The 25747-nt window shown below is 38.9% G+C and overlaps 2 protein-coding genes across 2 annotated transcripts; both read right to left on the bottom strand.

Annotated features, from left to right (window-relative positions):
* Positions 1–13054: 13054 nt before the first annotated feature.
* Positions 13055–14051, bottom strand: LOC147612661 (thaumatin-like pathogenesis-related protein 4). The gene is made up of 2 exons (XM_086782825.1): positions 13921–14051; positions 13055–13721 (listed from the first exon to the last, which is right to left on the bottom strand). The coding sequence occupies exons 1-2, from the start codon at positions 13973–13975 to the stop codon at positions 13228–13230; spliced, it is 549 nt and encodes a 182-aa protein (XP_086638951.1). The 5' UTR covers positions 13976–14051; the 3' UTR covers positions 13055–13227.
* Positions 14052–21725: 7674 nt separating this feature from the next.
* LOC147612660 (uncharacterized) lies at positions 21726–22948 on the bottom strand. Its single transcript, XM_086782824.1, has 3 exons — positions 22478–22948; positions 22338–22389; positions 21726–22240 (listed from the first exon to the last, which is right to left on the bottom strand). The coding sequence occupies exons 1-3, from the start codon at positions 22733–22735 to the stop codon at positions 22203–22205; spliced, it is 348 nt and encodes a 115-aa protein (XP_086638950.1). The 5' UTR covers positions 22736–22948; the 3' UTR covers positions 21726–22202.
* Between the last annotated feature and the right edge of the window lie 2799 nt (positions 22949–25747).

Here is a 25747-nt window from a genome sequence, read left to right as displayed (position 1 = left end):
CTGATTTAATGAGCTTGAAGAGCAATGAGATAGCTATGTTGTGCTAGAAGGGTTTGGGCTAATTTGATGTGTGCAAGGAGAGGGAGCTCCTCCACTGGCTGGGACTGAAGAGGTGAGTTGAAAAATAACTAAAAATTTGATTAATTTTTAATTATCTACTAATCCTAATTAATTAGATAATGGGCTCATAAACGTGATGGATTCTAGGCATGGCTCTGATACCATGTTAAAATTAGAGCAATGTGATGAGCTATGGTGGATCAAATACTAGAATCAACATCATTAACAAAGTGATTAGCAAATAATTAAGACGTAATTAGTGAGTAATCAGTAAATAGCTTAATGTAGACATGGATAATCAAAAACCACCAAATTCTCATTAGGCCAATGCCTCAATTTATAGAGTTTACATCCAAGCGCAAGGAGGAGGGACTTGGGTAGGTGAGGTGGTAGGAGGAGGGACTTGGGTAGGTGAGGTGGTAGGAGCACCGTTGCAGCAATTCAACTTACATGTTTCAAAGTTAAAAGCATGAATTATGAACTAAGGGGCTAGGGCATCCAATGTTCATTGTTCATCTCTAATTTTCTATAATTGACTCGTAACCTGGTTAGCAATAAAAAATGTATTTATAATACAAAATTCAAATCACATTAAAAGGTGACTTTAGGGATATATTATTTTGATATAATATTATTTATAAGGCTTATATATATATATAAGGTTAAAAAAATGAAAAGAAAATTTTTTAGACTAGCATGTCAAATGACATGCATTTTTAAATAAAACATTTTATAATAACATGCAATTTTTGAGTTATTGCATGTTTTTGATGTGAAAAAACTGTGTGGATTATCAAGGTTCTCTCATATGTGAGTGCATCTTTGTGAGCTCTTTGTATTTATTCATGCGTATTTGATTTTGTGGGCCTCATTCACACATTTTGGGCTTCTTTCACGTGTGAGTTAATTCTTATGAGTTCTGGAGAGTGTTCACACACTTCGAGCTATTGCTCACATGTTTAGGGATTTTATGGAGCACGTTCATGCGTATTAGTACATTGTGGGCTCTATTCACATATTTGGGTGCATAGTGTTCTTTTCATGCACATTGGCACTTAGTTTGGTTGCACTCACACACAGTGTGATTTTATTGTGCATTGTAGACTTTGTTCACACACTTGGAGTTGTGTAGAGTGTGGTGTTCACACACAGCCATGGGTGTTTCTTGTACTATTTTTATCCTTCTTATGATGGACACACCACACATCATCATCGACATCATTTTGATAGCATTTTTTATTTTGATATAGTAGGAGAGCCACTTATACACTATGATCATGGCTCTATGATTACTATCGTGATTTTCCTTCTCGTGTCATGGGTTGCAACTTGCATATCTTTTGCTGCATTCGCACATGTCTTTGGCATTTCAAGGCTTAGAACTCTATATCTTCACTCATCGACTTCTTGCTATCATGAGGTAGCATATTCATAATAGTATTGGGTGTTTGAGCTTCACAGTTTGATGCCTGATCATTTTTGGCATTTGTTCGATGAGGACAAGATATGTGCCAGATGGTCTAGGGGGTCTACACATGATGATTTCATCACTTCTTTTATTGGTTACATAGGCACGGATGGTTAGTATTGCTTCCATGGGATGATGTATGTGGGGACTTGATCGAGTGCCCTACACTCGTGAGGAGAGATGACTATATACTTGAGGATGGGTATCATGATGACATGCATTCAATGGGTGATGATGTGGATAGTGATGATGATCATCATGTTGATGATGATATTGATGTTGACACATCATCATGTTGATGATGTGGATAGTGAGATGATCATCATGTTGATGATGATATTGATGTTGACACATGTACTGTAAGATTCCTCCTCGGGCTGAATATTGATTAAGCCTCTACTTCAATCCCTTGTAATCATTCTATGTTTATGAATACAAGAAAATATTATTTTCCTTGTTTTGCTTAGTGAGATAAAAATTTCTAGAGAGTGGTAAATCAATATTGGGATATTTTTGGATAAATAAATTCTAACAATATCAAAACACTATTTCCCTGAAACAGAAAATCAAAATAGATTTTCCAAGGTGCAATTGGAATTAATAAAAATTAATTTAGAATACCTTAGCCTAAGAAAATTTTTGATTATGGTCCAATTAAGATTCCTATGGAGGACCAATAAGATTAATCCAAGTGTTGGGACAAGATAAATCCAAAGAATAAATGCCGGTATTATTCTAAGTTAAGCTTATTTTCTATTATCCTCTAAAAACCCTCTACAAATTGAAGAGATTGGAGCTTCTCTCTCTCTTCAATCTTCCTTGGAGACTCCAACAACATACCAAACCAATTTATTGGTTGGGGGCCTCTACTGTGATCAAAGAATCAAGTAATTTAGGAGGTAAAGTGTGGATTATTGTCTTCTTTTTCTTAAATCTCCAAATGTTTCTCTTCTCAACCCCTCTCAAGCTTGAGAAGCATTAATTTGAATGGCTTTTGAATACTATTGAAGTTCTTTAATGTATTGTAATGAAGAAACACATACATTTCCATTCATGCTTAATTTATATAGTTTTTAAGCATTTCTCTCTCTCCCCCAAAGAATGGTCATTCCTATGACCTATTCTCAATTCAAATGAAGCTTCTCATCATGAAGCATTTCTCTAATCTAAAAATACTTTCTATGCTTGTCTAATTGGAGACCAAAATAATGCTTTTTAATACTCTTATGCTATTTACTTTATGGTAAAATTAAGAATCAATCCATAATTGGATAATGATCCAATTAGTGGTTATTCTAATCACATGAATAATACTAAACTTTATTCTTTCAAATTTATTGAGAATTATCAGTAATAGCAACGGAGCTATGGCAAAATTTTTAAAAAATAAACACATAAATCATTTTCATTTATATTATGAAAAGAGGACTTCCTACCATATTCTAGGATTAATCATCGTAGATTAATTGAATGATTCTCATTGTAATCATGAAAACAAAAATTAGTTTTTTTGTATTTATGCATAAATAATAAATTAGAAAAAAGATAAATTTCTAGTAATTCATTTTTATGTTAAAAAAGTAATTCCCATGACAATGGAAATCCATGTATTCCAATGAATTAAGAGAAAAAATTGGAATGCTAAAATAATGTATATTTTATTTAAAAACTAAGGAAGGATTTTAGTTAAATTTATCTTTTTGCATAGATAAATTTAAATGATAAAAGAGAAATTCCCACTATATTGGAATCCAAATATTTAAATGAGGAAAGTGTAATTCCTAGTGTAAAGGAATTAATGAAGATTTTTATTTAATTTTTAAGAGAAAATTTAGTTAAATTTATCTTTTTGCATAGATAAATTTTAAATGATGAACATGTTACCACTGACACATATGCACATGATGATGATGTATGTGATAATGATAATGAGAGTGATGTGTGTGAGTTAGATCATGCGGGCATGATCTTGACGGAGGGATGGCAGTGAGCATTCTAAGAATTGTGATTGGTGATACACCTATATCTACCTACCTTCCACAGCTATATCCGTAGTGATGCATTAGGAGATAGTGATACATTAGACTATCATGGGGATCAGCTCCTCTTGAATAGTGATGCATCCATTGCCATGTGTGAGATTCGGGATGATGATATTTCACATGGTTATGAGCATATGACCTTAGTTTCTAGTGCTAGATGAGTCAAGGTACTCTTTCAGATCTTCTATTCAGGGTGATATGTATGATTCTATCTCTACTCCTAGTTCTCATAGCATAGCTGGAAGCATTTACTTGGGTTTAGTGCATATATTGGTCAGTCATGCATTACATGTGAGCATGGAGATTATTTTGTTGAGGTGAGGCTTCGTAGGAGAGAGAGGATTATGCATATGGATCTAGCAAACTTTACATTTGATTTTGGTATTTTCCTAGATCTAGTTAGAGATATTGACCTATCCTTGGATATAGGTTATGTATGGATTCCATTGATGGGGATACAGACCATGATCATGGTGATGATTTTAGAGATTGTGAGGATGACGTGGTCATTGATTTGATGGATGATTATCATATCCATAGTAGATTGTATGGTATAGATCTTGAGAGATTTGTATTTGGTCTAGACATCTCCGTAGATCCTATATTGTTGGAGATAGATTTATCATGGGATATAGGTCACATAGGGGAATCATTGATGGAGATATACCATGTTTATGAGGGTCACCTCCTTGGAGGCCTTTGGGATGGCATAAATGATGATTTAGGTGATGGTACCATTTCTCTTTCATGTGAGGATACCTCTTCACTTTTCAATGATGATTATGATGATGCTGATGAGTATATTGATATCCTAGATCATCATACACACATAGAGGATTTTGCACATGAGGAGGTAGTGCATAGTTTGGATCATGCCCATATACCTATTGACGGTAGTGGATCATTTGTTTGACATTTCGAGTAATATTACATGGGATGATAGCATTGGTTCACTCTTACCCTCGCATGATGCCAACCTTGAGATATGTTCTTTTTGCTCAGATGTCGACACGATGTTGTTTTCTTTGGAGCTAGGAAATGTACTTTTGAATGAATTATATGCCATTTGGGATGCTTGGTATTTGATTACATGGTGCATTATGTGGATTTACATGCATCACATCGAGGTTATCACTTAAGTAGTTCCTTCTCGATCTAGGTGGTCACACATTTATTCCATGGTTAAATGGTCTACACTTTGGCTATCCATTTGACCCAGGAAGAGTTATAATGAGTTACATCATCGACATGGGTTTCTATCGATTTGATCCAAGAGGATTGGCCAGCGACGACACTGACATTGGCTCTCTACATTTTCCATTCAATCCACGTGGTTTGAAAGCTTTGGAGCATGCATGGTTTGAATATACATTCCATATATGTGCTCACACTTGTGTGGATTACCTCATCTTCGGAGCGATACTAGTATCTTTTCCAGTTGATCTTGGAGGATACTCGAATAGCTTCGTCATTGACAGTGGTTCCTTATCCTTTCCATTTGCACCAGATTATCGAGGGACCATTGCCTTGCATTTTGTATGCCTGTGATTTCCTTTTGATCCACGTGGTTGCGTAGATAGCCTCATCATTGACAGGAGCCCTTCATCCTTTCCATTTCACCCTGGGGTCATGTGATTCATGTATGGGTCTTTCGGTACATCGACATTCCACCATGGATGTGATTTTTGGCTTTTGTACATAGCCACTTGTATATGTCTTTTCTTTGGTAATGACCATCCTTTGATTTCAAGGACGAAATCATTATAGGAGGGGATGGTTTGTAATGAAGCAACACCTTTAGTGTAGGTCTAGGACCTTGGCCATGGGCTCAAGTATAAAAGGGTGCTCATGCACTAGCATTGCACCTTTAACCTTTTTACCTTTATACCTTTTGAAATCTTTTGACATCTTGGCTCCTTTCTTGGAGATGGCCTTTCAAGGTCTAGGTTTCATGGCAAGCTTGATAGCCATCCTCTTGGTGGGAGGTTAACTCACTTAAGGCAGCATCATGCCCATTGTATGAGATTATCCTTAGTTTTGTATTAATTCATGATGATTTGTCCCTGATGTGAGCTTTATGATCACACCATTTCATGGAAGAAGATGATGAAGAAACCAATTTACAGAAGGCCGATCAGGTGCATGAGGAACATCAATCCAAAGAAGATGATGAGTCATCCATCAATCATGACAATGCTTCATTGGATAATGATATTGATATTAATATGTAACCCCATATTTTCATTGAGCTTCCATTAGATATAGTTACTCATGAAGCAACACATATGGATCTATTACAAGATGGGATAGATTCATGATATTGACATTGTTTCCCTCAAAAGTTTTGCTCAAAACATTGCTCCGAGGGTTCTAATGGATGTTTTTTTTAAGCTTTAAGCTATGATCATTTTCTATATGTATGTGACATGTATACCTTAAATGCAGCACTCAATAGCTCTCTAGAATTTTATGCAGTAAGAATAGCAACAAATTTTCACTGCTATTTTCATTGTTGAGTAGTAAAATTATAGTATAGCAGTGAATTTTTACTACTATTATCGTTGCTCAATAGTGCAATTTTGTTGTTGGGCAACAAAACAACAACAAAATTTTTCTACTATAGTCGCTACTACTGAGCATCAACATACTTCCCCGACATCCCAAAAGCATAAACATTGCTGGAATGCTGCTATGTCCTCGACATGTTGTAGTGAAAGAGCTACGTTGCATTCAGGGTAAAAATAAGGCACCTTCACGAATGTATGTGTGTAATGGCTTCATGAATATATATTCTATATAGAGTTAGAAATTTAGAAATTTGGGGTGAATGTTTTGGATTTCTTAAATAGAATGGTAGTAACTAATGTATTTCTGGCAAATCTTTCTTAGAAATCTCAAAAAACTATATAAAGTTGGGTGAATGTTCTTAAAAATGAATTTATAAAATAGCCAACAAAATTTGGAGACCGTTGAAAAATAGCCACAATTGGTTATATATAGCCCCTAATGGTTTCTCTCGAGCGTGTATTATATGACCCATATAATGTTTTCCAAATGCATAATACTTGATTATTCATGTATATTATAAAGAAATTTTCAATCAAAAAGATTTCCATTAAAAAAAAGCCTATATATAGGCTCTCGGGCATAGAGAGAGAGAGAGCGCCATCGCTCGGGCTCTAGAGAGACAGAGAGAGTACCATCCGGAGAGACAGAGCATGCTCTTTCTGCATGAGAGGCAAAGCAAGCACATGCCAAAGAGACAGAGACTCAACACTCTTGTCTCCAAGGATACCATGCGCGAGAGGGAGATAGAGCAGGAAATAAAAGGCAAGATCTCCATGATATGCCACGTGTAGAAAAAATAACCTTTACGAAAACTCTAGAAAATTACACCTTCTTTCACCCCCTACAGGTTGGAGCCCTTGTCAAAAAAAATTAATCAACTTTGACCTCAAACTACCTTGGAGCCCTTCTGTACCAACTAATTAATGTGAAACAAAATTTTGGTCCCATATTGAAGATGACGATTACAATAAATAAATGAGGCATAAAGCCTTCCACGATGAGGGCTCCATTGAAGGGATCATGTTAAACTTCCGTTTATGTGTGGAGATACTACCCAAAAGTTCTTTTTTTCCCCCAAAAAGCTCAGATTCTCTTTTTAGGATAAATTTTTTTCTAACCTTGTTCATAAGGGAAATAATCCTCCTAAATATTCAACCTATGCAGATTTCAAACGACATCATAGATCAGCCTATTTCTGATGCAGATTTACAGGATGTAATTTATGAAGATAGGGTTGAAAATGAGCAGGCTAGAGGTATGCCTAAATGGTTGGTGCAAACCTTGCGTGATAGTAAAATTGATGCACCTATGTCTAGTCGTACTTGTTCAGGTTTTCAGGATGTAATTTATGAAGATAGGGTTGACAATGAGCAGGCTAGAGGTATGCCTAAATGGTTGGTGCAAACCTTGCGTGATAGTAAAATTGATGCACCTATGTCTAGTCGTACTCGTTCAGGTTTTCAGTATGCCTCTTATGCATCAGATTGTTATGCTTTGGCTATGTCTAGTATGTGTGAAGAGGAAGAACCTCTTTCATTTGATGAGGCACAAAAATCAAAAAATTTGTTGGCTACAATGCAAAGTGAATATGATGCTATAATGAAGAATGGTACATGCTCTTTGTGTGATTTGCCTATTGGTAAAAAGGTCATTGGATGTAAGTGGGTTTTCAAGTTGAAACGAAAGCCAGATGGCAGTGTTGATCGCTATAAGGCTAGACTTGTTGCAAAGGGTTATGCTCAAGAAAAGGGCATTGATTTTGATGAAACCTTTGCTCCCACTTGTCGTATGACTACCATTCATAGCATTTGTGCATTGGCAGCTCATAATGGTTGGAATGTACATCAGTTGGACATAAAGACTGCATTCTTGAATGGAGATTTGCATGAGGAGGTGTATGTATCACGCCTCGTGGTTTTGTTCAAAGAGGGCAGGAAAACAAAGTGTGCAAGTTGAAAAAGGCTTTATATATGGCAGCTCATAATGGTTGGAATGTACATCAGTTGGACATAAAGACTGCGTTCTTGAATGGAGATTTGCATGAGGAGGTGTATGTATCGCAGCCTCGTGGTTTTGTTCAAAGAGGGCAGAAAAACAAAGTGTGCAAGTTGAAAAAGGCTTTATATGGTTTAAAGCAAGCTCCACAAGCTTGGTATGAAAAGATACATGCATATTTAACTGCACATGGTTTTTACAATAGTCCAACAGAAAGCACTTTGTATATTAAACGTGTGGATTGTACATCTAATCATTGTTCTCTATGTCGATGACATGCTGCTCACATGACCAAATGAGAGTCATATTGCTGATTTTAAGGCTGGTTTGAATGCCTCTTTTGAGATATCAGATTTGGGGCATTTACATCATTATTTGGGGATACAATTTAAGCAGTGTGATGGAGGTATTGCTTTGTGTCAGACAGTATATTGAGACATTGTTGCGGAGATTTGGCCTTGAAGACTGCAAGCCTATTGCCACTCCAATGGAGATAGGTTTGAAGTTGAGTCTTCATGATGCTGGAGATCACTTTGATGTCACACTCTATCAGACAGCTGTTGGTTGCCTCATTTATGTATGTATTACGAGGCCGGACATTCAGTTTGTAGTCTCACAAGTGAGCAGGTTTATGCATAGCCCAGGGTCTCAGCATTGGAAGGCAGTTAAACGTATCTTTCGTCGCTACTTGAGTGGCACCATATATCTTGGGTTGTTTTATCCCAAGGGGGGATTGTTGCCGCTAGATTTACATGCTTTTTCGGACTCAGATTGGGCTGGTTGCTCTCATCAAGAGAATGTTCTACTGGAGGAGGTTGAGTTGCAGGGTGTAGTGTTAAATGAGAAGGCCTGGGGGAAGGGGGTTGGGGAGGGATGATGAGGTTTGGGAGGTCTATGTGGCCACACTCCACTGTCCTCTCGGTGGCCATGGTGATCTTCTCAGGTTGGTCCAACCTCGAGGTTGGATAAAAGTTGCTCTAGCTGAGCAATGGTCACATCCTTGGCATCTAAGGCTCTTTGGAAGTCCTTGCGGTGTTTGGACTTCTAGTTGTAGAGGTTTCTCATGAGCCATTAGTGGTAATGTGTGATGGTTTTAGCTCTTTGAAGTGTGACAATGGCATGAGTGAGCTCCTCTTAGGTTTTCACTCTTGCATCTCGGGCTCCTTTGACCTCCATATAAAGGACTTCGAGTTTGCACTATAGGCAGACAATTCGGGAGTAAGCTTCAAGGGCTTGGACCTATAATCAATCATTGAAGGTAATGGATGTTTCCTTCTGGGTCTCCAGCTGGGACGTGCACCAGGAGGAGGGCTTGTTGTGTCGCATCTATTTCCTCCTTCTTCTACCTAGCCATGTAAGCTATCATATTTCCTACTAGGTTTTAGAGAAGGGATAAAAACGATCTATGAAAATTTGGCAGGTTGCTCTGTGAATGGAAAAGTGCCTGCGAAAAGCCCGTGGGCAGGTGGCCCTGTGAGGATGGAAAAGTGCTTGTGAAAAGCCCTTGGCCGTGGTGGCAGGTTGCCTTTGTTGGATCTAGTGTTGCACCTCCATGATATTATGGGCCTTCTGGGAGAGGTAAAAAAGGATTGACTTTGCAAGTTGGTGTTTTGAAGTTGACAACTCTTCTAGCACCTTCAGGAATGTTGTGGGATGGGCCAGCATGGGTTGGACTAGAGCTTGGACTTATAGCTCTACTGGTGACCTTCCAGGAATATCCTCAAGGTTTCTCTCAATAAAGTAAGCAAAGGTTTCACTTGCCGTGGCCTCCTAGTCCAGCTTCTTCTTCTTGTGGGTTAGAGAGTGCGCACGGGAAGGAGCCATTGGGGTGGTGTGTGGAGGGGGTCTTCTTGGGGTTGTGGCACTTTGGTAGCTGTAAGGTTGAGGGAGCTCCTCCTAGCCAATGGCGTAATCTAGAGTACATATATACATACATGCATGTGCATGTGCATACATGTGCATGTGCATGTTAGAGAGAGAGAGAGGGAAGGAGAGAGTGAGAGAGAGAAAGAGGGGTGTGTGTATACATATGTTAGAGTAGGGAGAAGTCGGTGGCAACTCCCTAATAGTTTGGCTAGGTGCAAAAGAAATTGTGGGATATTACTTGGAAATGTATGTATGCAGTGGGTATATACGTTCACAGGCCATTCTTGGGGATATGCATACGCAGAATGACATACATGCATTTAGAGCTCCAAACGAGCATGGTTAGGTGTGAACATGCACGAGTAGAAGTGAAAACACGTGTGAGTAAGTGGAAACGTGCGTATGCAAGTATGGAAACATGCGTGTGCATAAGTGAACGTGCATGCCAGATTATTAATTACACTATTGAATTGTAAAATAAGTGATACTTTTTGAATGTTTGCTCTTTGTTATTTTCCTATGATTGCTACTAGATTCCCACTCTTAGTTGGTCCTCTTTTTTTTTTGTGTAATTCTCAAAAAAATATGATCTATCTATCTATGTAGCTCATCTTTATAATTTTGTGCATTTTGATTTGTTGAACTCATCTTTATAATTTTGGGCATCTCGAGTTGTTACGTTATCCGATTGTACATTAGCAGCAAAAATTTGGCATGTGACACTGAATTAATTATATCCTAATTATTTTTCTTAGAATGTATAATGGGCATAAACATGGAAATATTGTTGAGTACAAGCCTAATGGTGGTGGGCTTTGATGTTTTTTTGTGCGAGATAATGGGTGGCTTTGCATCCAAATTGAGCCCAAATTTAGCATTGAGGTTTGAATGGGTATAGATTGACTCTTTTTCTTAGATCGAGAGAGTAGGCTACTTCAAATTTTTTGATATTGCAAGGTGAAACGATTTTGGGTCCTATGTTCCTAATTCTACAAGATCATCTTTTCTTCCACAAAAAAATCTTATTGGGATATTTCTAATTCTTACTATGTCTTCTTCATATATGGAGTGTGTTTTTATTTTCGTCCACTTCTACTTTACTTGTAATGCTTCTTGGCCGTTTTATTTGGTAGAATCTTTTTTTTCCCTTCGACCAAAATTCACCATGGAATTATGCATGTTTTTTTTAACAAAATGATTAGGCTTTTTGTGTGGGTAGTGTATATAAACTGATGTTTTTCGCCAAAATTTTTAAAAAAAATATAAAAATATAAAAAATAAAGAAATGTGTGCAGGAGAAATTTAAAAATTATTAAAGAATGCTTTCAAGGTTGATATTTTCTTGCTCTCTCTACCAAAATGACTCTATTTGGCTTGATGATAAAGATGGAATAATTGGAACCAGGCTGTAATAGAGAGGTACACCAAGACATTGTTTCTAGTGGTGCTGCAAGCATTAGAGAAAAACACACGAGGATAAGTGAATAGGTGAAGATATTTAGGAACACGCAAGAGGATAGGTTCAAATTAAGGTTCAAACTAAGGTTTGAGGTTTGAACCTTATACGTCTGCCCACCAACCTCCGCTATGAGGGAGATGGTGGAGTCGAGCAGAGATGAGACGGTGGAGAGAGAGTCGACAGACATTCGAACGGAAGGCCTCTCAGGGCGAGCTCTCTCGGGCGCTAGAGAGAGAGAGAGAAAGAGCACCATCACTCGGGCTCTAGAGAGAGAGAGAGTGCCATCCAGAGAGACAGAGCATGCTCTCTCTGGATGAGAGGCAAAGCAAGCGCATGCCAAAGAGACAGAGACTGGACACTGTTGTCCCGGGGATACAATGCGCGAGAGGGAGACAGCAGGAAAAAAAAAGGTAAGATCTCCATGATATGCCATGCGTAGAAAAAATAACCTTCATGAAAACTCCAGAAAAATAAATCGCCTTTCACCCCAAAGGTTGGAGCCCTTGTCAACAGAGATTAATCAACTTTGACCTCAAACCTTGGAGCCCTTCTACCAACTAATTAATGTGAAACAAAATTTTAGTCCCATATTGAAGATGACGATTACAATAAATAAATGAGGCATAAAGCCTGCCACGTTGAAGGCTTCATTGTCCGTTTATGTGTGAAGAGATATACCCTAAAGTTCTTTTTTTCTCCCAAAAAACTCATATTTTCTTTTTAGGATAAATTTTTTTCTAACCTTGTTCGTAAGGGAAATTAATCATCCTTTTGGAAGGGTCTTCAAACTTTAGCGCTGTTAGTCCTGAGTTGTGGCTTTTGAGAACATAATTGTTTCGGCTGAAGCTGATGTATTAGTTTGAGTACACTGTCAAGAAAATAGAGCTTCATTACGTTGTTTCCATACATGCCAAAGAAACATAATTCTGACGGACTGCCACGTTAAAGGGTCCAGTGAGTGGCAAGACCTACCTTGGAGGTGGACCGGTGGCAAGACCTACCTTGGAGGAAATGGAAGAGATTCCATGTCTCCTCGCATGGCCAAACAAAGGAAACGATGATACAAGAGCTTCATCTGGAATGTCAAAGAAGGCTTCAGAATTCCGAGTACTATGTCCAGGATTCAGGAAGCTTCTGTGGGGTTCCTTAAGCCCCCATGGCCCCAAGCTTCTGCTCATGTTTTTTTCCCAGCCTCTCGCCTGGAATAGAAGTCAGGCTAGCTCCAACTGGGGCTGGTTGGCCACTCCTCAATCTGTACTTCAGGATTTGTATGTCAAACTGGGTCATCAGAGTAGTTATGCTGCAGTCTTGGCCTCAATCTCCTCCGCACTATGTTTAACTATCCTCTCTCCCGGAATTGAAGAGGGGCTGGTCATCAGGATTTGTCTTTGAACTGTTGTACTCCTTTTTTACATTTACTGGTGCTGGCCGAACTGTTTAGGATATGATTTAGCTCAGTTCCTGTTTTGTTTCAGAGTTTTTACCCTTTCTTTCTGAAGGGTTCATCTGGTCATAGTGTCTCCCCATGGACCTTCCACATGGGCTCTTGTAACCTCATTTTTTTAAATATATTCCGCTGTTATAACCAAAAAAAAAAGAACATAATTGTTTTATTTTATTTCCGAATTCAAAACATTATATCGAGAACCTAACCCTAACAAGAAGCTATGATATGTGAAGCTTTTAAGTATATGCTTGGGTTAGATTACATAGTTTTATTATAGTTTTATTTATTTTGATGCACTAATATCGTGCAAAGCCGTTGTGTTTTAGCAGAAGGTGATGGTGTAGGAGCCACCGTAGGCACAAGTCTGGGTGCAACCACAACTCTGGGTGCAGCTGGAGCAATCGGTGACGCAGCTGGGTTGGGGGCAGTTGGCATCGACGCAGCTGGAGAGTGAGGTGCAACCGCCAGTGGAGGGCGTAACGCTCATGGGCAGGCTGAAGGCGTCGGCGTCGATGGTGCAGATATCATAGTAGTCCAGGTTGTTTCCGCCGTCCACAGTAATCTCGAATAGCGTGGCCGGCTGCCCGCTGCCGGTGCACACCAAGCCCCCACAGTCTCCCGAAGCGCAGCTGGTGCCGGATCCACTGCAGCCCGTTCGCCCCCACACTCGTCCGGACCAGCCAGCGCCTACCGTGAGCACCCACGTACCACCCGGAGCCAGCTCCGAGCCTCCACCACCAGACGCCGTCGACCACGACGCCGGCCACACGGTGTAGGAGCACTGATTCACAACATTGAAACTGGTGGCGCTGCAACCTGCAGCAAAATATAATCTTAATTAAGCTGATGCCATTGACAGTAATCGAATTAGCCACGCACAGAGCAGTAAACTAGCTAAGATAAATCATCCGATTTATAGCGATATTAAGATAACCACATAATGCAACATTAATCACACAGCCAACAACCGATTAAAAAACCTCGCATTACACATAAGATTGACATCATCAAGTACCTGATACTGCGCACAATGCTGCTATGATGAGGGGGGCCCACACTAGCCGCGCCATACGTCTAACGCTGATGACCAGCAGCAATGTATGTGTTGATAAGTTGGTTGGTATGATATGATCACCGCACAGCAGTGGGTTGGGGTCACTGGGGAAGATATACTCGCGAGTGCCCAAATTCAACGCCAGGCGCCTTCAAAGTCAGTCGAGCGTTTAAAACGGTTTACAAGAGTGCCGTGTTTATCTAGGCCAGCCTAGGGCCAAAAATTCGCCTCACGAGTCAGTCAGTCAAGTCAAGCGTTTAAAAAACGCAGTGCGAGGCACCGACAATATTTCAATTGACATGTAATTTTTATCACGGCTTTTCATATATGACTAAAAAATGACACGTATTATTTTTAAAATGAAAGACTTCTTTTTTTTATATCATAAGATATTAGCAATATTCAAAGTGGACTTCTTTTTCTCACAACAAAATCATATTAAAACAAAGCCCAAGTATTATCATAAGACTAGTTTTTTTTAATATCATAAGATATTAGCAATATTCAAAGTGGAAGACTTCTTTTTCTCACAACAAAATCATATTAAAACAAAGCCCAAGTATTATCTTAGACAATGCTATTAATATATTGATTAAAAGAAGCTTTATCCAAGCATGCTACCAAAAACACCACATTTATTACTATCATGTACAAATAAAATTGAAAAGCATCTTTATTCATCATAGTGTAAATGATAACATAATGATCATCCAAAAGTAAATTTTCATGCGTATGGAAAATTTTTGAATAGCAAAGTAGATAGGATTCAAGCCTACCTATGATAGGAGAGATGATGTAAGCGGCCTCGAATAAGTACATCTCCAAGATCGCAATCTCCAACGCTGTTGTGAGGGCCCGCTCCTTTACCACATAAAGAGAAAGAGTAGGGGAGTTGAACCCCTTCACCACATAGAGTGGCTACACCAAGCTCTCTTCGTCGCGGCGGCGGGCGAAGGGGAGTTGGTTCTCTTCACCATAACCATGGGAGAGAACCAACTCCCCCCCTCCCACACTAGAAAGTTAGTACAAAGTAGACAAAAAATCAAACAAAATATAAATATTTAAATTTTGAAACTTTAAGATAAAACTTAGGTTTAAACTCTTACTGAGCACCTTGAAACTCGTGATACTAAACTAGTCATGGTGGTACACATGAATGAGTGAGCTTAGAAAGAAGTAGCGACAACACAGAAACACCACATGTACATGTTTAAAAGTACTTCCCTTCACAAGCACCACATGTACATGTTTAAAAGTACTTCCCTTCACAAGCACCACATGTACATACTTCCCTTCATAGATATGCTCGAATGTAATACATGCCGAATATACTTTTGATACACATGCAATGTTGTAATATACTTTTCTTCATCACCACATAAGATAGCCAATACATGTGTTAAACATCATGATGCAATGTTGCAATATACTTTGCTTCACTACCAAAGGATTACCAATGCAGCCATATGCATGTGCTATGCATACTAGTGGCTGAAATGGCCCCCAAAACTAGTATGTGCAGGGTCCTCAACTACCTATCCAACAAATGCATATGTTATGCATGTTCATGTTCTGAAATGTGACAAAATAGTCGTAGCCTAGCCATCAACTTTTCCCAAAACCAGCAATCAACTATTTCCCAAATAAATCTTTTCCAAAATGTAACCTACAACCTGTATAGCCCAGCCACCCATGACTTTTCCCCAAAATGAAACCTTTGTCCAAATGCAACCGACCAATCTATACAGTCCACCGATGGCATAAAAGCATACAGCAATGGCATAAAATCATGCATAACTGTAATGGCATTGCCCGCCTATATATTCGTTTGCAACCAAGTACTAAAGGCATCATTCCAATGAATTTGAGACACTTCACTTGCATTAAGTGATAACAACATCAAGGTATAAGGGTTTCCAAGCACAAACCACATCTCAAGTTAGTTTTAATAGCATTTTGACCAAAGCAGCCCCGTTCACGCGATGTCGTGCTGGTCAGAACAACAATGCTTGTGCATCAACCCTGGATATATCTCCCACCATGTTTTTGTATTATTTGCCCACAAGTGCATCAACCCTGGATATATATCCCACCATGTTTTTGTATTGCTACAAATTTTCCAATAATCATACATACCCCTAATATTCCTAGCCACTTTATATAGCATACCCACAAAATCCTCTCGTTCACCAAGACACCTTTTGATTTCTATGATTGGACTATCAACATTCCGCTTATTGATAAGCCTTTCCAACCATTATGTGGTCTGTTTTCCTCTATCAAACGGATCCGGAGGATATGCGGAAGGATTGAATAACCTAATTGAGTTGAAGACTCCAAGGTCAAGAAACCTATTATTTAAAGCATCCAACGTATGTTGTACATATGCTCTTCCAATAGAGATAGATTCACCAAGAGAACCTACTTGCACAAGTATGCCCAAGGATGAAGAAGATTCCATTGATTTCTCCACCTCCTTTTGGGATTGGTTGATGAAGACTCTGAAGCAATCTAGAGCATCATTTGGCGAGCTCTCACTCTCATGTATTGCATTCATTAACCACTTTGGACATGAACGAGGCTATTGAGGGCTGAGATTTACTCTTTTTACATCTCCCCCTATGAGACATTACCATGAGACATTACCATAGAGACAGACCCTCCATATCTAAAGATGAAGGTGAATAAGTCTCTCTCTCTCTCTCTCTCTCTCTCTCTCTCTCTCTTGCTTATTAGCTAGCAAATACATTAGCATGAAGAAAGACTCAAGATCAAATCAAGCTCAATACTTTTATAATGCATCCCCATCCTCCCAAGCAAACTACTTTAAGCAAAGGATTTAATTATGTTACGTAGGGATATATGTATAACAATGTAATAAAAAGTTACCAAGCTGAATCGTCTACAAATTACAATATTGCACGAATGCATTACGCTGTTATTTTGAGTTTGCTAAGATTCACTTTCTGTCCACAATCAATCATCATCAAGTTAGTCAAATGTATCACCATGGAGCAAAGAAAACTACACAAATTCAATCATTGCATTAGTATCAGAGCCATATCTCCCTTCATTGTACCAACAATGTTTCCTAGCTTCTATAACTCTTTTCGCTATTAGCATTCGGCATCCTTGTGTGGGTGCATGAGGGGAGCACACCCAAGAATTTTCTTCTCGTATGTGCAACCAATTCAATAGCTTTAAAACACTCCCACCAAATTGTTTATGAAGGTATTAATTTTTTCAAGGTATTTTGTCTAAAGGTTGTGACCTTTGAAGCTATGTAGATCTGCCCATTAATCGTAGGGGGACATTTGATGTTGTTGCACATGTTATGGCCTTTAATGAAGTTCTTACTGGTTTTATTGCATGAGAAGGAAAAGGCCAAGTAGGTAGACATTTAATTGCCACCGCAATGTGCTTTTTCATTGCTACTCACTTCTCAATAAATTTTGATTACCATGTTTTAGTTCTTAAATGCCACGTGGTACTATTGCAACTTCTTTTCCAAAAACAATCTTATTTGGAAGGGTGTTACCTTTGTGATACGAGAGTGTATGAATATAGCTTCTTTCCCAAAAATGATCTTACTTGGAAGAGTAGTACCCCCCTTGTGGGACATTGGGGTATTTGTATATGTGTAAAAGTAGAAGTAGGGTGAAATTCTTCATAGGTTAGACTTAGGTCCCTATGTGGGAAAAAAATGCTACTAATAATCAACATGGCTTATTCTGGTTGTGTACACATGTCCACTTTTTTTTGCGTTACACGGAGTCTGCCATGTTCGGGTCGTTCGTACATGCAGCCGCCAACTTCTATTGTTGCAGGAGGCGGATACAGAGGAGTGTTCACTGCTAGCAGCCGCCAACTTCTATTGTAGGAGGCGGATGCAGAGGAGGTCCAGGCGGCAGCCAATTGAAGTCGCCAGCTCCTGTCTTTTTGAAATCATTTTGAAATCGTCCTGCCCTCCCCCAGCCCTCCCCTTGGTTGCATTCGGTAGGCCCTCGCGTCCGCCTCTCTCGCTCTTCTCTCGCTTTGTCTTCCTCTCTATAGAGGTAAGTCTCATGCCGGCGGTGCTCTCTCTCAACCTACAAAACATGCATCTATAATTAATCTGTAATCTTTAATATTCTATATTAATCTCTAATTAGCGCACACGAGAGAGAGAGAGAGAGAGAGAGAGAGAGAGAGAGAGAGAGAGAGAGAGAGAGAGAGAGAGAGAGAGAGAGATGTCATTTGCTTCTCAGGTGACATCCCTCGAGTTTTGCACCATCTGCTCCCCCGAGTTCTACTCCGTCTGCTCCCTTGAGTTCTGCACGCGGCTGAGGTAAGCCTGAGGTCTGCTGAGTCCCTTGCTTCATCTGTTTCTATGCAGTAGTTGATTGGCTGTGTGTGTGTGTGTGTGTGTGTGTGTGAGAGAGAGAGAGAGAGAGAGAGAGAGAGAGAGAAAGATAGCCCGATGCGCATGCAGTCCTAGAGTCCCCTGCGTGTTTGTAGGTGGGTGGGTGTGTGAGAGAGAGAGAGCCCGATGCGCATGCAGTCCCCTGCGTATGTGTAGGTGGGTGGGTGGGTGTGTGTGTGTGTGTGTGTGAGAGAGAGAGAGAGAGCCCGATGCGCATGCTGTTTTCCCCTGTGAGAGAGAGGGAGAGCAAGATATATATATATATATATATATATATATATATGTTATATATAAGATAATTATATATCATATTATATAATTATCGTTATATAATATACACATATATTATATAATGATAAATTATATTATATATAATATATCATCATTATATATATATATCATTAGGTATAATAATCCTAAATCATATATATATCATTTGTGTGTGTAATAATGATATATATCATTAATGTACTTTATAAAATAAAAATTTAAATTTTTTAAAATTTTGAAATGGCATGTGTGTGTGTGTGCGCGTGCATGCGTGCGTGTGTGTGTGTGCGTGTGAGAGAGAGAGAGAGAGAGTGTATCTTGAATAGTTTTTTTAATTTTAAAAGTTAGTGAATAATGTGTGTGTGTGTGTGTGTGTGTGTGTTTGTGTGTGAAAGAGAGAGAGAGAGAGAGAGTGTGTGTGTGTATTTTGAATAGTTTTTTCAATTTTATGGGTGCATGCGCATACCGTGACACACATATTTACATGTGTGTATGTGACATGCACACATGTATTCATAGGCGTGCACACACTTACACATATCTTCCGGTTGTGGCATGTATGGTTTCAATGGATTTCACGTACATGTACATGTACGTGTACATACATACATACATCTTTATGTGTGTAACTCGATGTGCCTAGATTCTAAAAGGAAAAGAAGGGTGATTTTACACATATTTCTTTTGCATGTACCTACATGGAAAATGCTTCCTTGAAAATGCAAAATGCTTCTTGCCCATCGGAGACGGGTCATGACACTAGTAAAGAGTAGTTCTAATCACCATTACATCTATGATATCACAAAACACTTGTCACTACTTTATGTCATTTTTTCCATTACATTTATGATATCACAAAACACTTTGGCACTAATTTTATTTTATTTTTTCCACCGTAATAAAGAAGACTTCCTATAGAAGAACGTTACATTATTGTAGATTTGCAGTACGTAGGTAAACAACGATCTTTTTTTTGCCACCCTGGGTAAAAATTAATAACCCCTTTCTATTATACAAGGAATTTGTTCTCATCCATTCCTACTCAACAATCATTTACATTTTTTGTGGGTTGCAGAGTCCAGGATGTGCTTGTTGGATAATTGTAATATTTATATTTTTTCTCCAAACATTTCACTCGGAAAGAAGAAAATCATGATTCGATAATATTTTTGATATCCCTTCATTGCATTAGTATTAGAGCTATATCTCCCTTCATTGTACCAACAATGTTTCCTAGCTTCTATAACTCTTTTCACTATTAGCATTCGGCATCCTCGTGTGGGTGCATGAGTGGAGCACACCCAAGAATTTTCTTCTCGCATGTTCAACCAATTCAATAGATTTAAAACACTGCCACCAAATTGTTTATGAAGGTATTAATTTTTTCAAAGGTATTTTGTGTAAAGGTTGTGACCTTTGAAGCTATCTAGATCTGCCCATTAATCGTAGGGGGACATTTGATGTTGTTGCACATGTTATGGCCTTTAATGAAGTTCTTATTGGTTTTATTGCATGAGAAGGAAAAGGCCAAATAGGCAAACATTTGATTGTGGCAATCATTGCTACTCACTTCTCAATTAATTTTGATTACCATGTTTTATTTCTTAAATGCCACGTGGTACTATTGCAACTTCTTTTCCAAAAACGAACTTATTTGGAAGGGTGGTACCCCGGTGATACTAGAGTCTAGAGTGTATGAATATAGCTTCTTTCCCAAAAATGATCTTATTTGGAAGGGTAGTACCCCTTGTGGGACATTGGGGTGTGTGGATATGTGTAGAAGTCAAAGCAGGGTGAAATTCTTTGTGCCCATACAACCTATCGTCGTTTAGCAGCATATTAAACATACAACCTATCGTCGTTTAGAACTCTAGTACTCCAAAGCTGTCATACAACCTATCGTCGTTTATCAGCATATTAAACATAATTTCACCAACTATGCCAATGGCATAAGTGCAAAAGCTATCACCCAGGCAGGTCATCGATGTCCATAGCACCACGAGTTGTCACACAACCTATCATGCGCCCACATACTAATTGCAATCTCACCAATTGTGCCAGTGGCATAAGTGCGAAAGCTATCACCAAGATGGGGCATCAATGTCCACGACACTTATTGAGCTTGATGTTTTATGTCTAGGTGCTACTCCCTATGACGACTATGGTGGTACTCCCTTCATGAGTGCATCCTTCATGTCTACCCCTATATCCCTTCATTGCATTAGTATCAGAGCCATATCTCCCTTCATTGTACCAACAATGTTTCCTAGCTTCTATAACTCTTTTCGCTATTAGCATTCGGCATCCTCGTATGGGTGCATGAGTGGAGGCGCACACCCAAGAATTTTCTTCTTGTATGTACAACCAATTCAATAGCTTTAAAACACTACCACCAAATTGTTTATGAAGGTATTAATTTTTTCAAAGGTATTTTGTCTAAAGGTTGTGACCTTTGAAGCTATCTAGTTCTGCCCATTAATTGTAGAGGGACATTTGATGTTGTTGCACATGTTATGGCCTTTAACGAAGTTCTTATTGGTTTTATTGCATGAGAAGGAAAAGGCCAAATAGGCAGACATTTAATTGCGGCAATGTGCTTTTTCATTGCTACTCACTTCTCAATTAATTTTGATTACCATGTTTTATTCCTTAAATGCCACTTGGTACTAGTGCAACTTCTTTTCCAAAAACGAACTTATTTGGAAGGGTGTTACCATGGTGATACTAGAGTGTATGAATATAGCTTCTTTCCTAAAAATGATCTTATTTGGAAGGGTAGTACCCCTTGTGGGACATTGGGGTGTGTGGATATGTGTAGAAGTCGAAGCAAGGGTGAAATTCTTTGCGCCCATAGGATAGACTTAGGTCCCTATGTGGGCGAAAAAACGCTACTAATAATAAAGAGCAAAGTTCTAATCACCATTACATCTATGATATCACAGAACCCTTGCCACTACTTTATGTCATTTTTTTCCATTACATTTATGATATCACAAAACACTTTGGCACTAATTTTATTTTGTTTTTTTCCACCGTAGTGAAGAAGTTTTACTACAGAAGAACGTTACATTATTGTAGATTTGCAGCACGTAGGTAAGCAACGATCTTTTTTTTTGCCACCCTGAGTAAAAATTAAGAACCCCTTTCTATTATACAAGGAATTTGTTCTCATCCATTCCTACTCAACAATCATTTACATTTTTTGTGGGTTGCAGAGCCCAGGATGTGCTTGTTGGATAATTGTAATATTTTGTATTTTTTTCTCCAAACATTTCACTCGGAAAGAAGAAAATCATGATTCGATAATATTTCTGAGAGAGATTTTACTTTTTGGAGTATTGGTTTTGTTTTCTTAAATATTTCACGCGGAAGAAATTCGGATTTCTTCGTGAAAGCAGTTTTCTTGAAGTGTGTATGTGGAGAATCAACATCAATTAATAATAATTTTGAGATAAAAATTGAAATTTTACTTTCAACTAACAGATTGCAATCCCAAGTGCACGGTGATAAAACCGAAGAATTCGAGCCTCTATCGATGAGAGAAAAAATATATTTTATTTTTTCTCGAAAATCACTTGCGTTCAAAATATCTCCGAGTTCGCCATCTCTGCAGGCATGGAAATAGATAATTTAATATTTGAGGTTATAATGAGAATAAGACATACACTAGCAAGCACAAATTGAGTAATTTCGCACAAATTCAGCTTGGATTTAATCAAGCGGAGCTTAGAAACGATCTTACGGAGTCGGAGATCAATCTGCATTTACAGTCGTTATAAGCTAAGTAAGTATTACAAAAAACAAAATCAAACGTATTAACGCAGAATAGAAGCGGAGACATCTCACCTTAGGATATTGAAATGAAGAGTAAGGTTGAGGCCTTGATTTGATAAGGTGATGAGGACCATGATGAGGAGAACGGCCACAGACATCTAAAGCGCAGTACCGCTGCTTGAAGAGGTTTCTCACAAAGGTGGCTTCCACGAAGTTGAGATAAGCACGATGCTTTTCATCACTCCACGGCACCTGTTTTTCATGCGTTGCGCTGCTTGGCATTGTCAGATCCAAGCGGAGTATACTGTCACCTGCGTTAACGCGACTCATCTGTGGGGCGCGGGTGTGTGTGTGTGTGTGAGAGAGAGAGAGAGAGAGAGAGAGAGGGAGACAGACAGACAGACAGACAGACTGAGAGAGATCTTGATCCGAGGGCGCATATGTAGTCAATCCAAGCTGAGTATATTGTCACCTGCAACGTGACCAATCAATGGGGAGAGGGTGCGCGCGCGCGTGTGTGTGTTTGTGTGTGAGAGAGAGAGAGAGAGAATGTGTGTGTGTGTGTGAGAGAGAGAGAGAGAGAGAGAGAGAGATTGCTGCAAAGGCGGATCTGTGTGTGTATGTATGACAGAGAGAGAGAGAGAGAGAGAGAGAGAGAGAGAGAGAGATTGTGTCTGTGTGTGTATGACAGAGAGAGAGAGAGAGAGAGAGAGATTGCTGCAAAGGCGGATCTGTAGTCACACACAGCCTTCCTGTGTGTGTGAGAGAGAGAGAGAGAGAGAGAGAGAGAGAGAGATTGTGTCTCTGTGTGCATATGAGAGAAAGAGAAAGAGAGAGAGAGAGAGAGAGAGAGCGCGCGCTGCAAAGGCAGATCTGTAGTCACCTCTAGGTATTATAGGGTAGCGTAGACGGAAGATATTGCTATTTGCAAAATGGCGACGTTTCGAAATATCTGGCAGATGAACTCGCCCGAGCGTCAACGTCGAAGAGAACAATTCATCACCATCTTTGACGTGAACATATCTCCGACACCCACACCAAACATCTAGGATGTTTCTTTCTTTTTTTGAGCCTCCTACGGTAAATTGAAACCCTAGGGTAGATTGGAACCCTTGAAGAGAGACATGGGCACCTTACTAGGGTAGATTGGAACCCTTGAAGAGAGACATGGGCACCTGGGTTGGGCCTCTTGCATCTAGAAAAAAAGCCTTCCAAAATTACATTGTATTTTCGTATTACAAGGAGGAGTATTTTTTCCCATATATTTTCACCTACACTACAAGGGGATGCGTGCATAGCCACGTCCACAACCATGCTCCACTAAAAGAATTTTGGAGTGTTAAATTTATCTCGTGCAGCTAGGGGCACGCAGTTAGAGCCATGTACATAGCCACGTGCATAACCACGTGCATAGTCGCGCTGCAGTTACAGCCATGTACATAGCCACGTGCATAGTCGTGCTGCATAAGGAAAAAAATTGGGGGGAGGGAGGGAGGGGAGGCGAATGGGAGAGAGAAGCAGATTTGATATGTTTCTCTCTTCCCCATTCTGTTCCTCCCAAAAAAAAGACTGCATAAACAAATTAAAAGTATACAATTCTCCCATTCGCCTCCCCTCCCTCCCAAAAAAGACTGCATAAACAAATTAAAAGTATACAATTATAATATATTATAAAAGGCTTCATTAAGAAATACAAATATATATTATGAGTAGTCCACATCAAGTTAAACAAGATGCTCATATTATATTGCTAATAAAGATATATAAGGTTGAAATATTATTTCAAAATAAGCAAACTAAGACAATCTTCGTACTAAGATTACGTTGAAGTTTATCTTCAAATTTAATCATCCTCCTCCTCATCGTCATTTATATTCCTGAACTCCCTACCACCACCACCTTCACCTTCATCCTGGCCACTTTCATCCTCCTCCTATATTACATATGAAAAAGCATATTTAGTGCTAAAAGACACTCATATAAATCATGCAGGATCAACTACGCACTGCATAGTTATGTCGGGCCCTCTAGATGTCATCGTCGGTCACCACTCATAGTTACGTTGGGCTCTCTGGATGTCATCGTCGATCACCACTCCCTCTTGTTTAAGCCACTCCCAAGTATTGCCTTCAGTATGATGTCTACAATAATTGGTCTCTCATTCTCTTAGGGTGTACTTTTTACAATTACAAACATATAGCATATAAAATTAAATTCATAGAAAACATGATACATATTTAGCAATGCATAAGAAACCACATGTATTTGAATATGAGTTATATAACAACTGATGAATCTAGCAATCCAAGCTGCCTTTCCTCCAAACCCATATTTTGTGGTGCCGGCACACATCTCTAATTGCGAACAGTGCACTGCCTTTTGTTATGGGTATTACTTGTCGTCCTTGACATCCTGATTGCCTTCTTTCACTCTTTCACAGAGCATTGCGTCGACATGCCTCTTCCTTCCTTCATATATCTCTTTATGTATAGCCGAGTGGTTAAAGTAGTACTACTTTATTAAAGCATAGTACTACTTTATATACAAGGCCATAAGTATAAAGCATTTTGTATTACTCTCATCATCTTGAAGTAGTGGTCCTTTATGAAAGCATAGGATTACTTTGAATTTTTAATTATATAAAGCCATAAGTGTTCACATATACTTAAATTGTGGTCGATTGAGCACCCATAAGTGGCCTATTTTTTGTATAATGCTTATTCTCATATTACGTACATGAAGTTCATTCAGATTGAATTCATTCTAGCTTTTTGTCACATTCTCTTAGAGTGGAATTACCATAAGTATTCCATTGGACCATTTCCATAGGCACTGATCCAAATTATAGATTTGGACACCGTTGCTATTCTACATGCCTGTGGTATCTCTATCTTTACTAGGATTATTCTAGTTAAGATGAGAGGAGTTAATACAATAGTAGCCAAGCGTTAGTACATTGTGATATGAGGCCTCAAGTAGGTTGCTTTACCCTCAGTGTGATTCTACTATAATACAAAGAGGACAAGGGTCTCATAGTACACTTTCTTGTCTCTTGGTTTGGATGGATGACTTCTACAACCATGTCTTGAATATTGTTTGCTAGGTTTATTACCTCACACCAATACTCATCAAAGTTGTAGTGTCTAGACCTGTAGGTGATGGCTATGAAGCCTCTTCCTCTTTAGACCAATCATAAATCAATCAGTGAGAAATAAATCATCTAGTCTCTTACAAGGAGTACATCTCATATTAAAAACTAAATTAACGACAACAAAAACAACGATTTAAGCTAAAAATTAAGCAAAAGGCATTCTTTATAAAGCAAACAATAGAGCTATTCTC

This window comes from Cibotium barometz, chromosome 45 (assembly GCF_041138505.1).
Source record: "Cibotium barometz isolate CiBa-2024 chromosome 45, ASM4113850v1, whole genome shotgun sequence".
NCBI classification, from domain to species: Eukaryota; Viridiplantae; Streptophyta; class Polypodiopsida; order Cyatheales; family Cibotiaceae; genus Cibotium; species Cibotium barometz.
This window is presented reverse-complemented; position numbering and strand designations above follow the sequence as displayed.

What these genes read in the sequence shown, in the direction of transcription:
- LOC147612661 (XM_086782825.1), bottom strand. Translation starts at nt 13,975, where the DNA reads ATGGCGCGGCTAGTGTGGGCCCCCCTCATCATAGCAGCATTGTGCGCA. An exon ending in AGCATTGTGCGCAGTATCAG is followed by an intron (nt 13,722 to 13,920) that starts GTACTTGATGAT and finishes ATTTTGCTGCAG; the next exon opens with GTTGCAGCGCCACCAGTTTC.
- LOC147612660 (XM_086782824.1), bottom strand. Translation starts at nt 22,735, where the DNA reads ATGAGTCGCGTTAACGCAGGTGACAGTATACTCCGCTTGGATCTGACA. An exon ending in CTTCATTTCAATATCCTAAG is followed by an intron (nt 22,390 to 22,477) that starts GTGAGATGTCTC and finishes CTGTAAATGCAG; the next exon opens with ATTGATCTCCGACTCCGTAA. An exon ending in GCTCCGCTTGATTAAATCCA is followed by an intron (nt 22,241 to 22,337) that starts AGCTGAATTTGT and finishes TTCCATGCCTGC; the next exon opens with AGAGATGGCGAACTCGGAGA.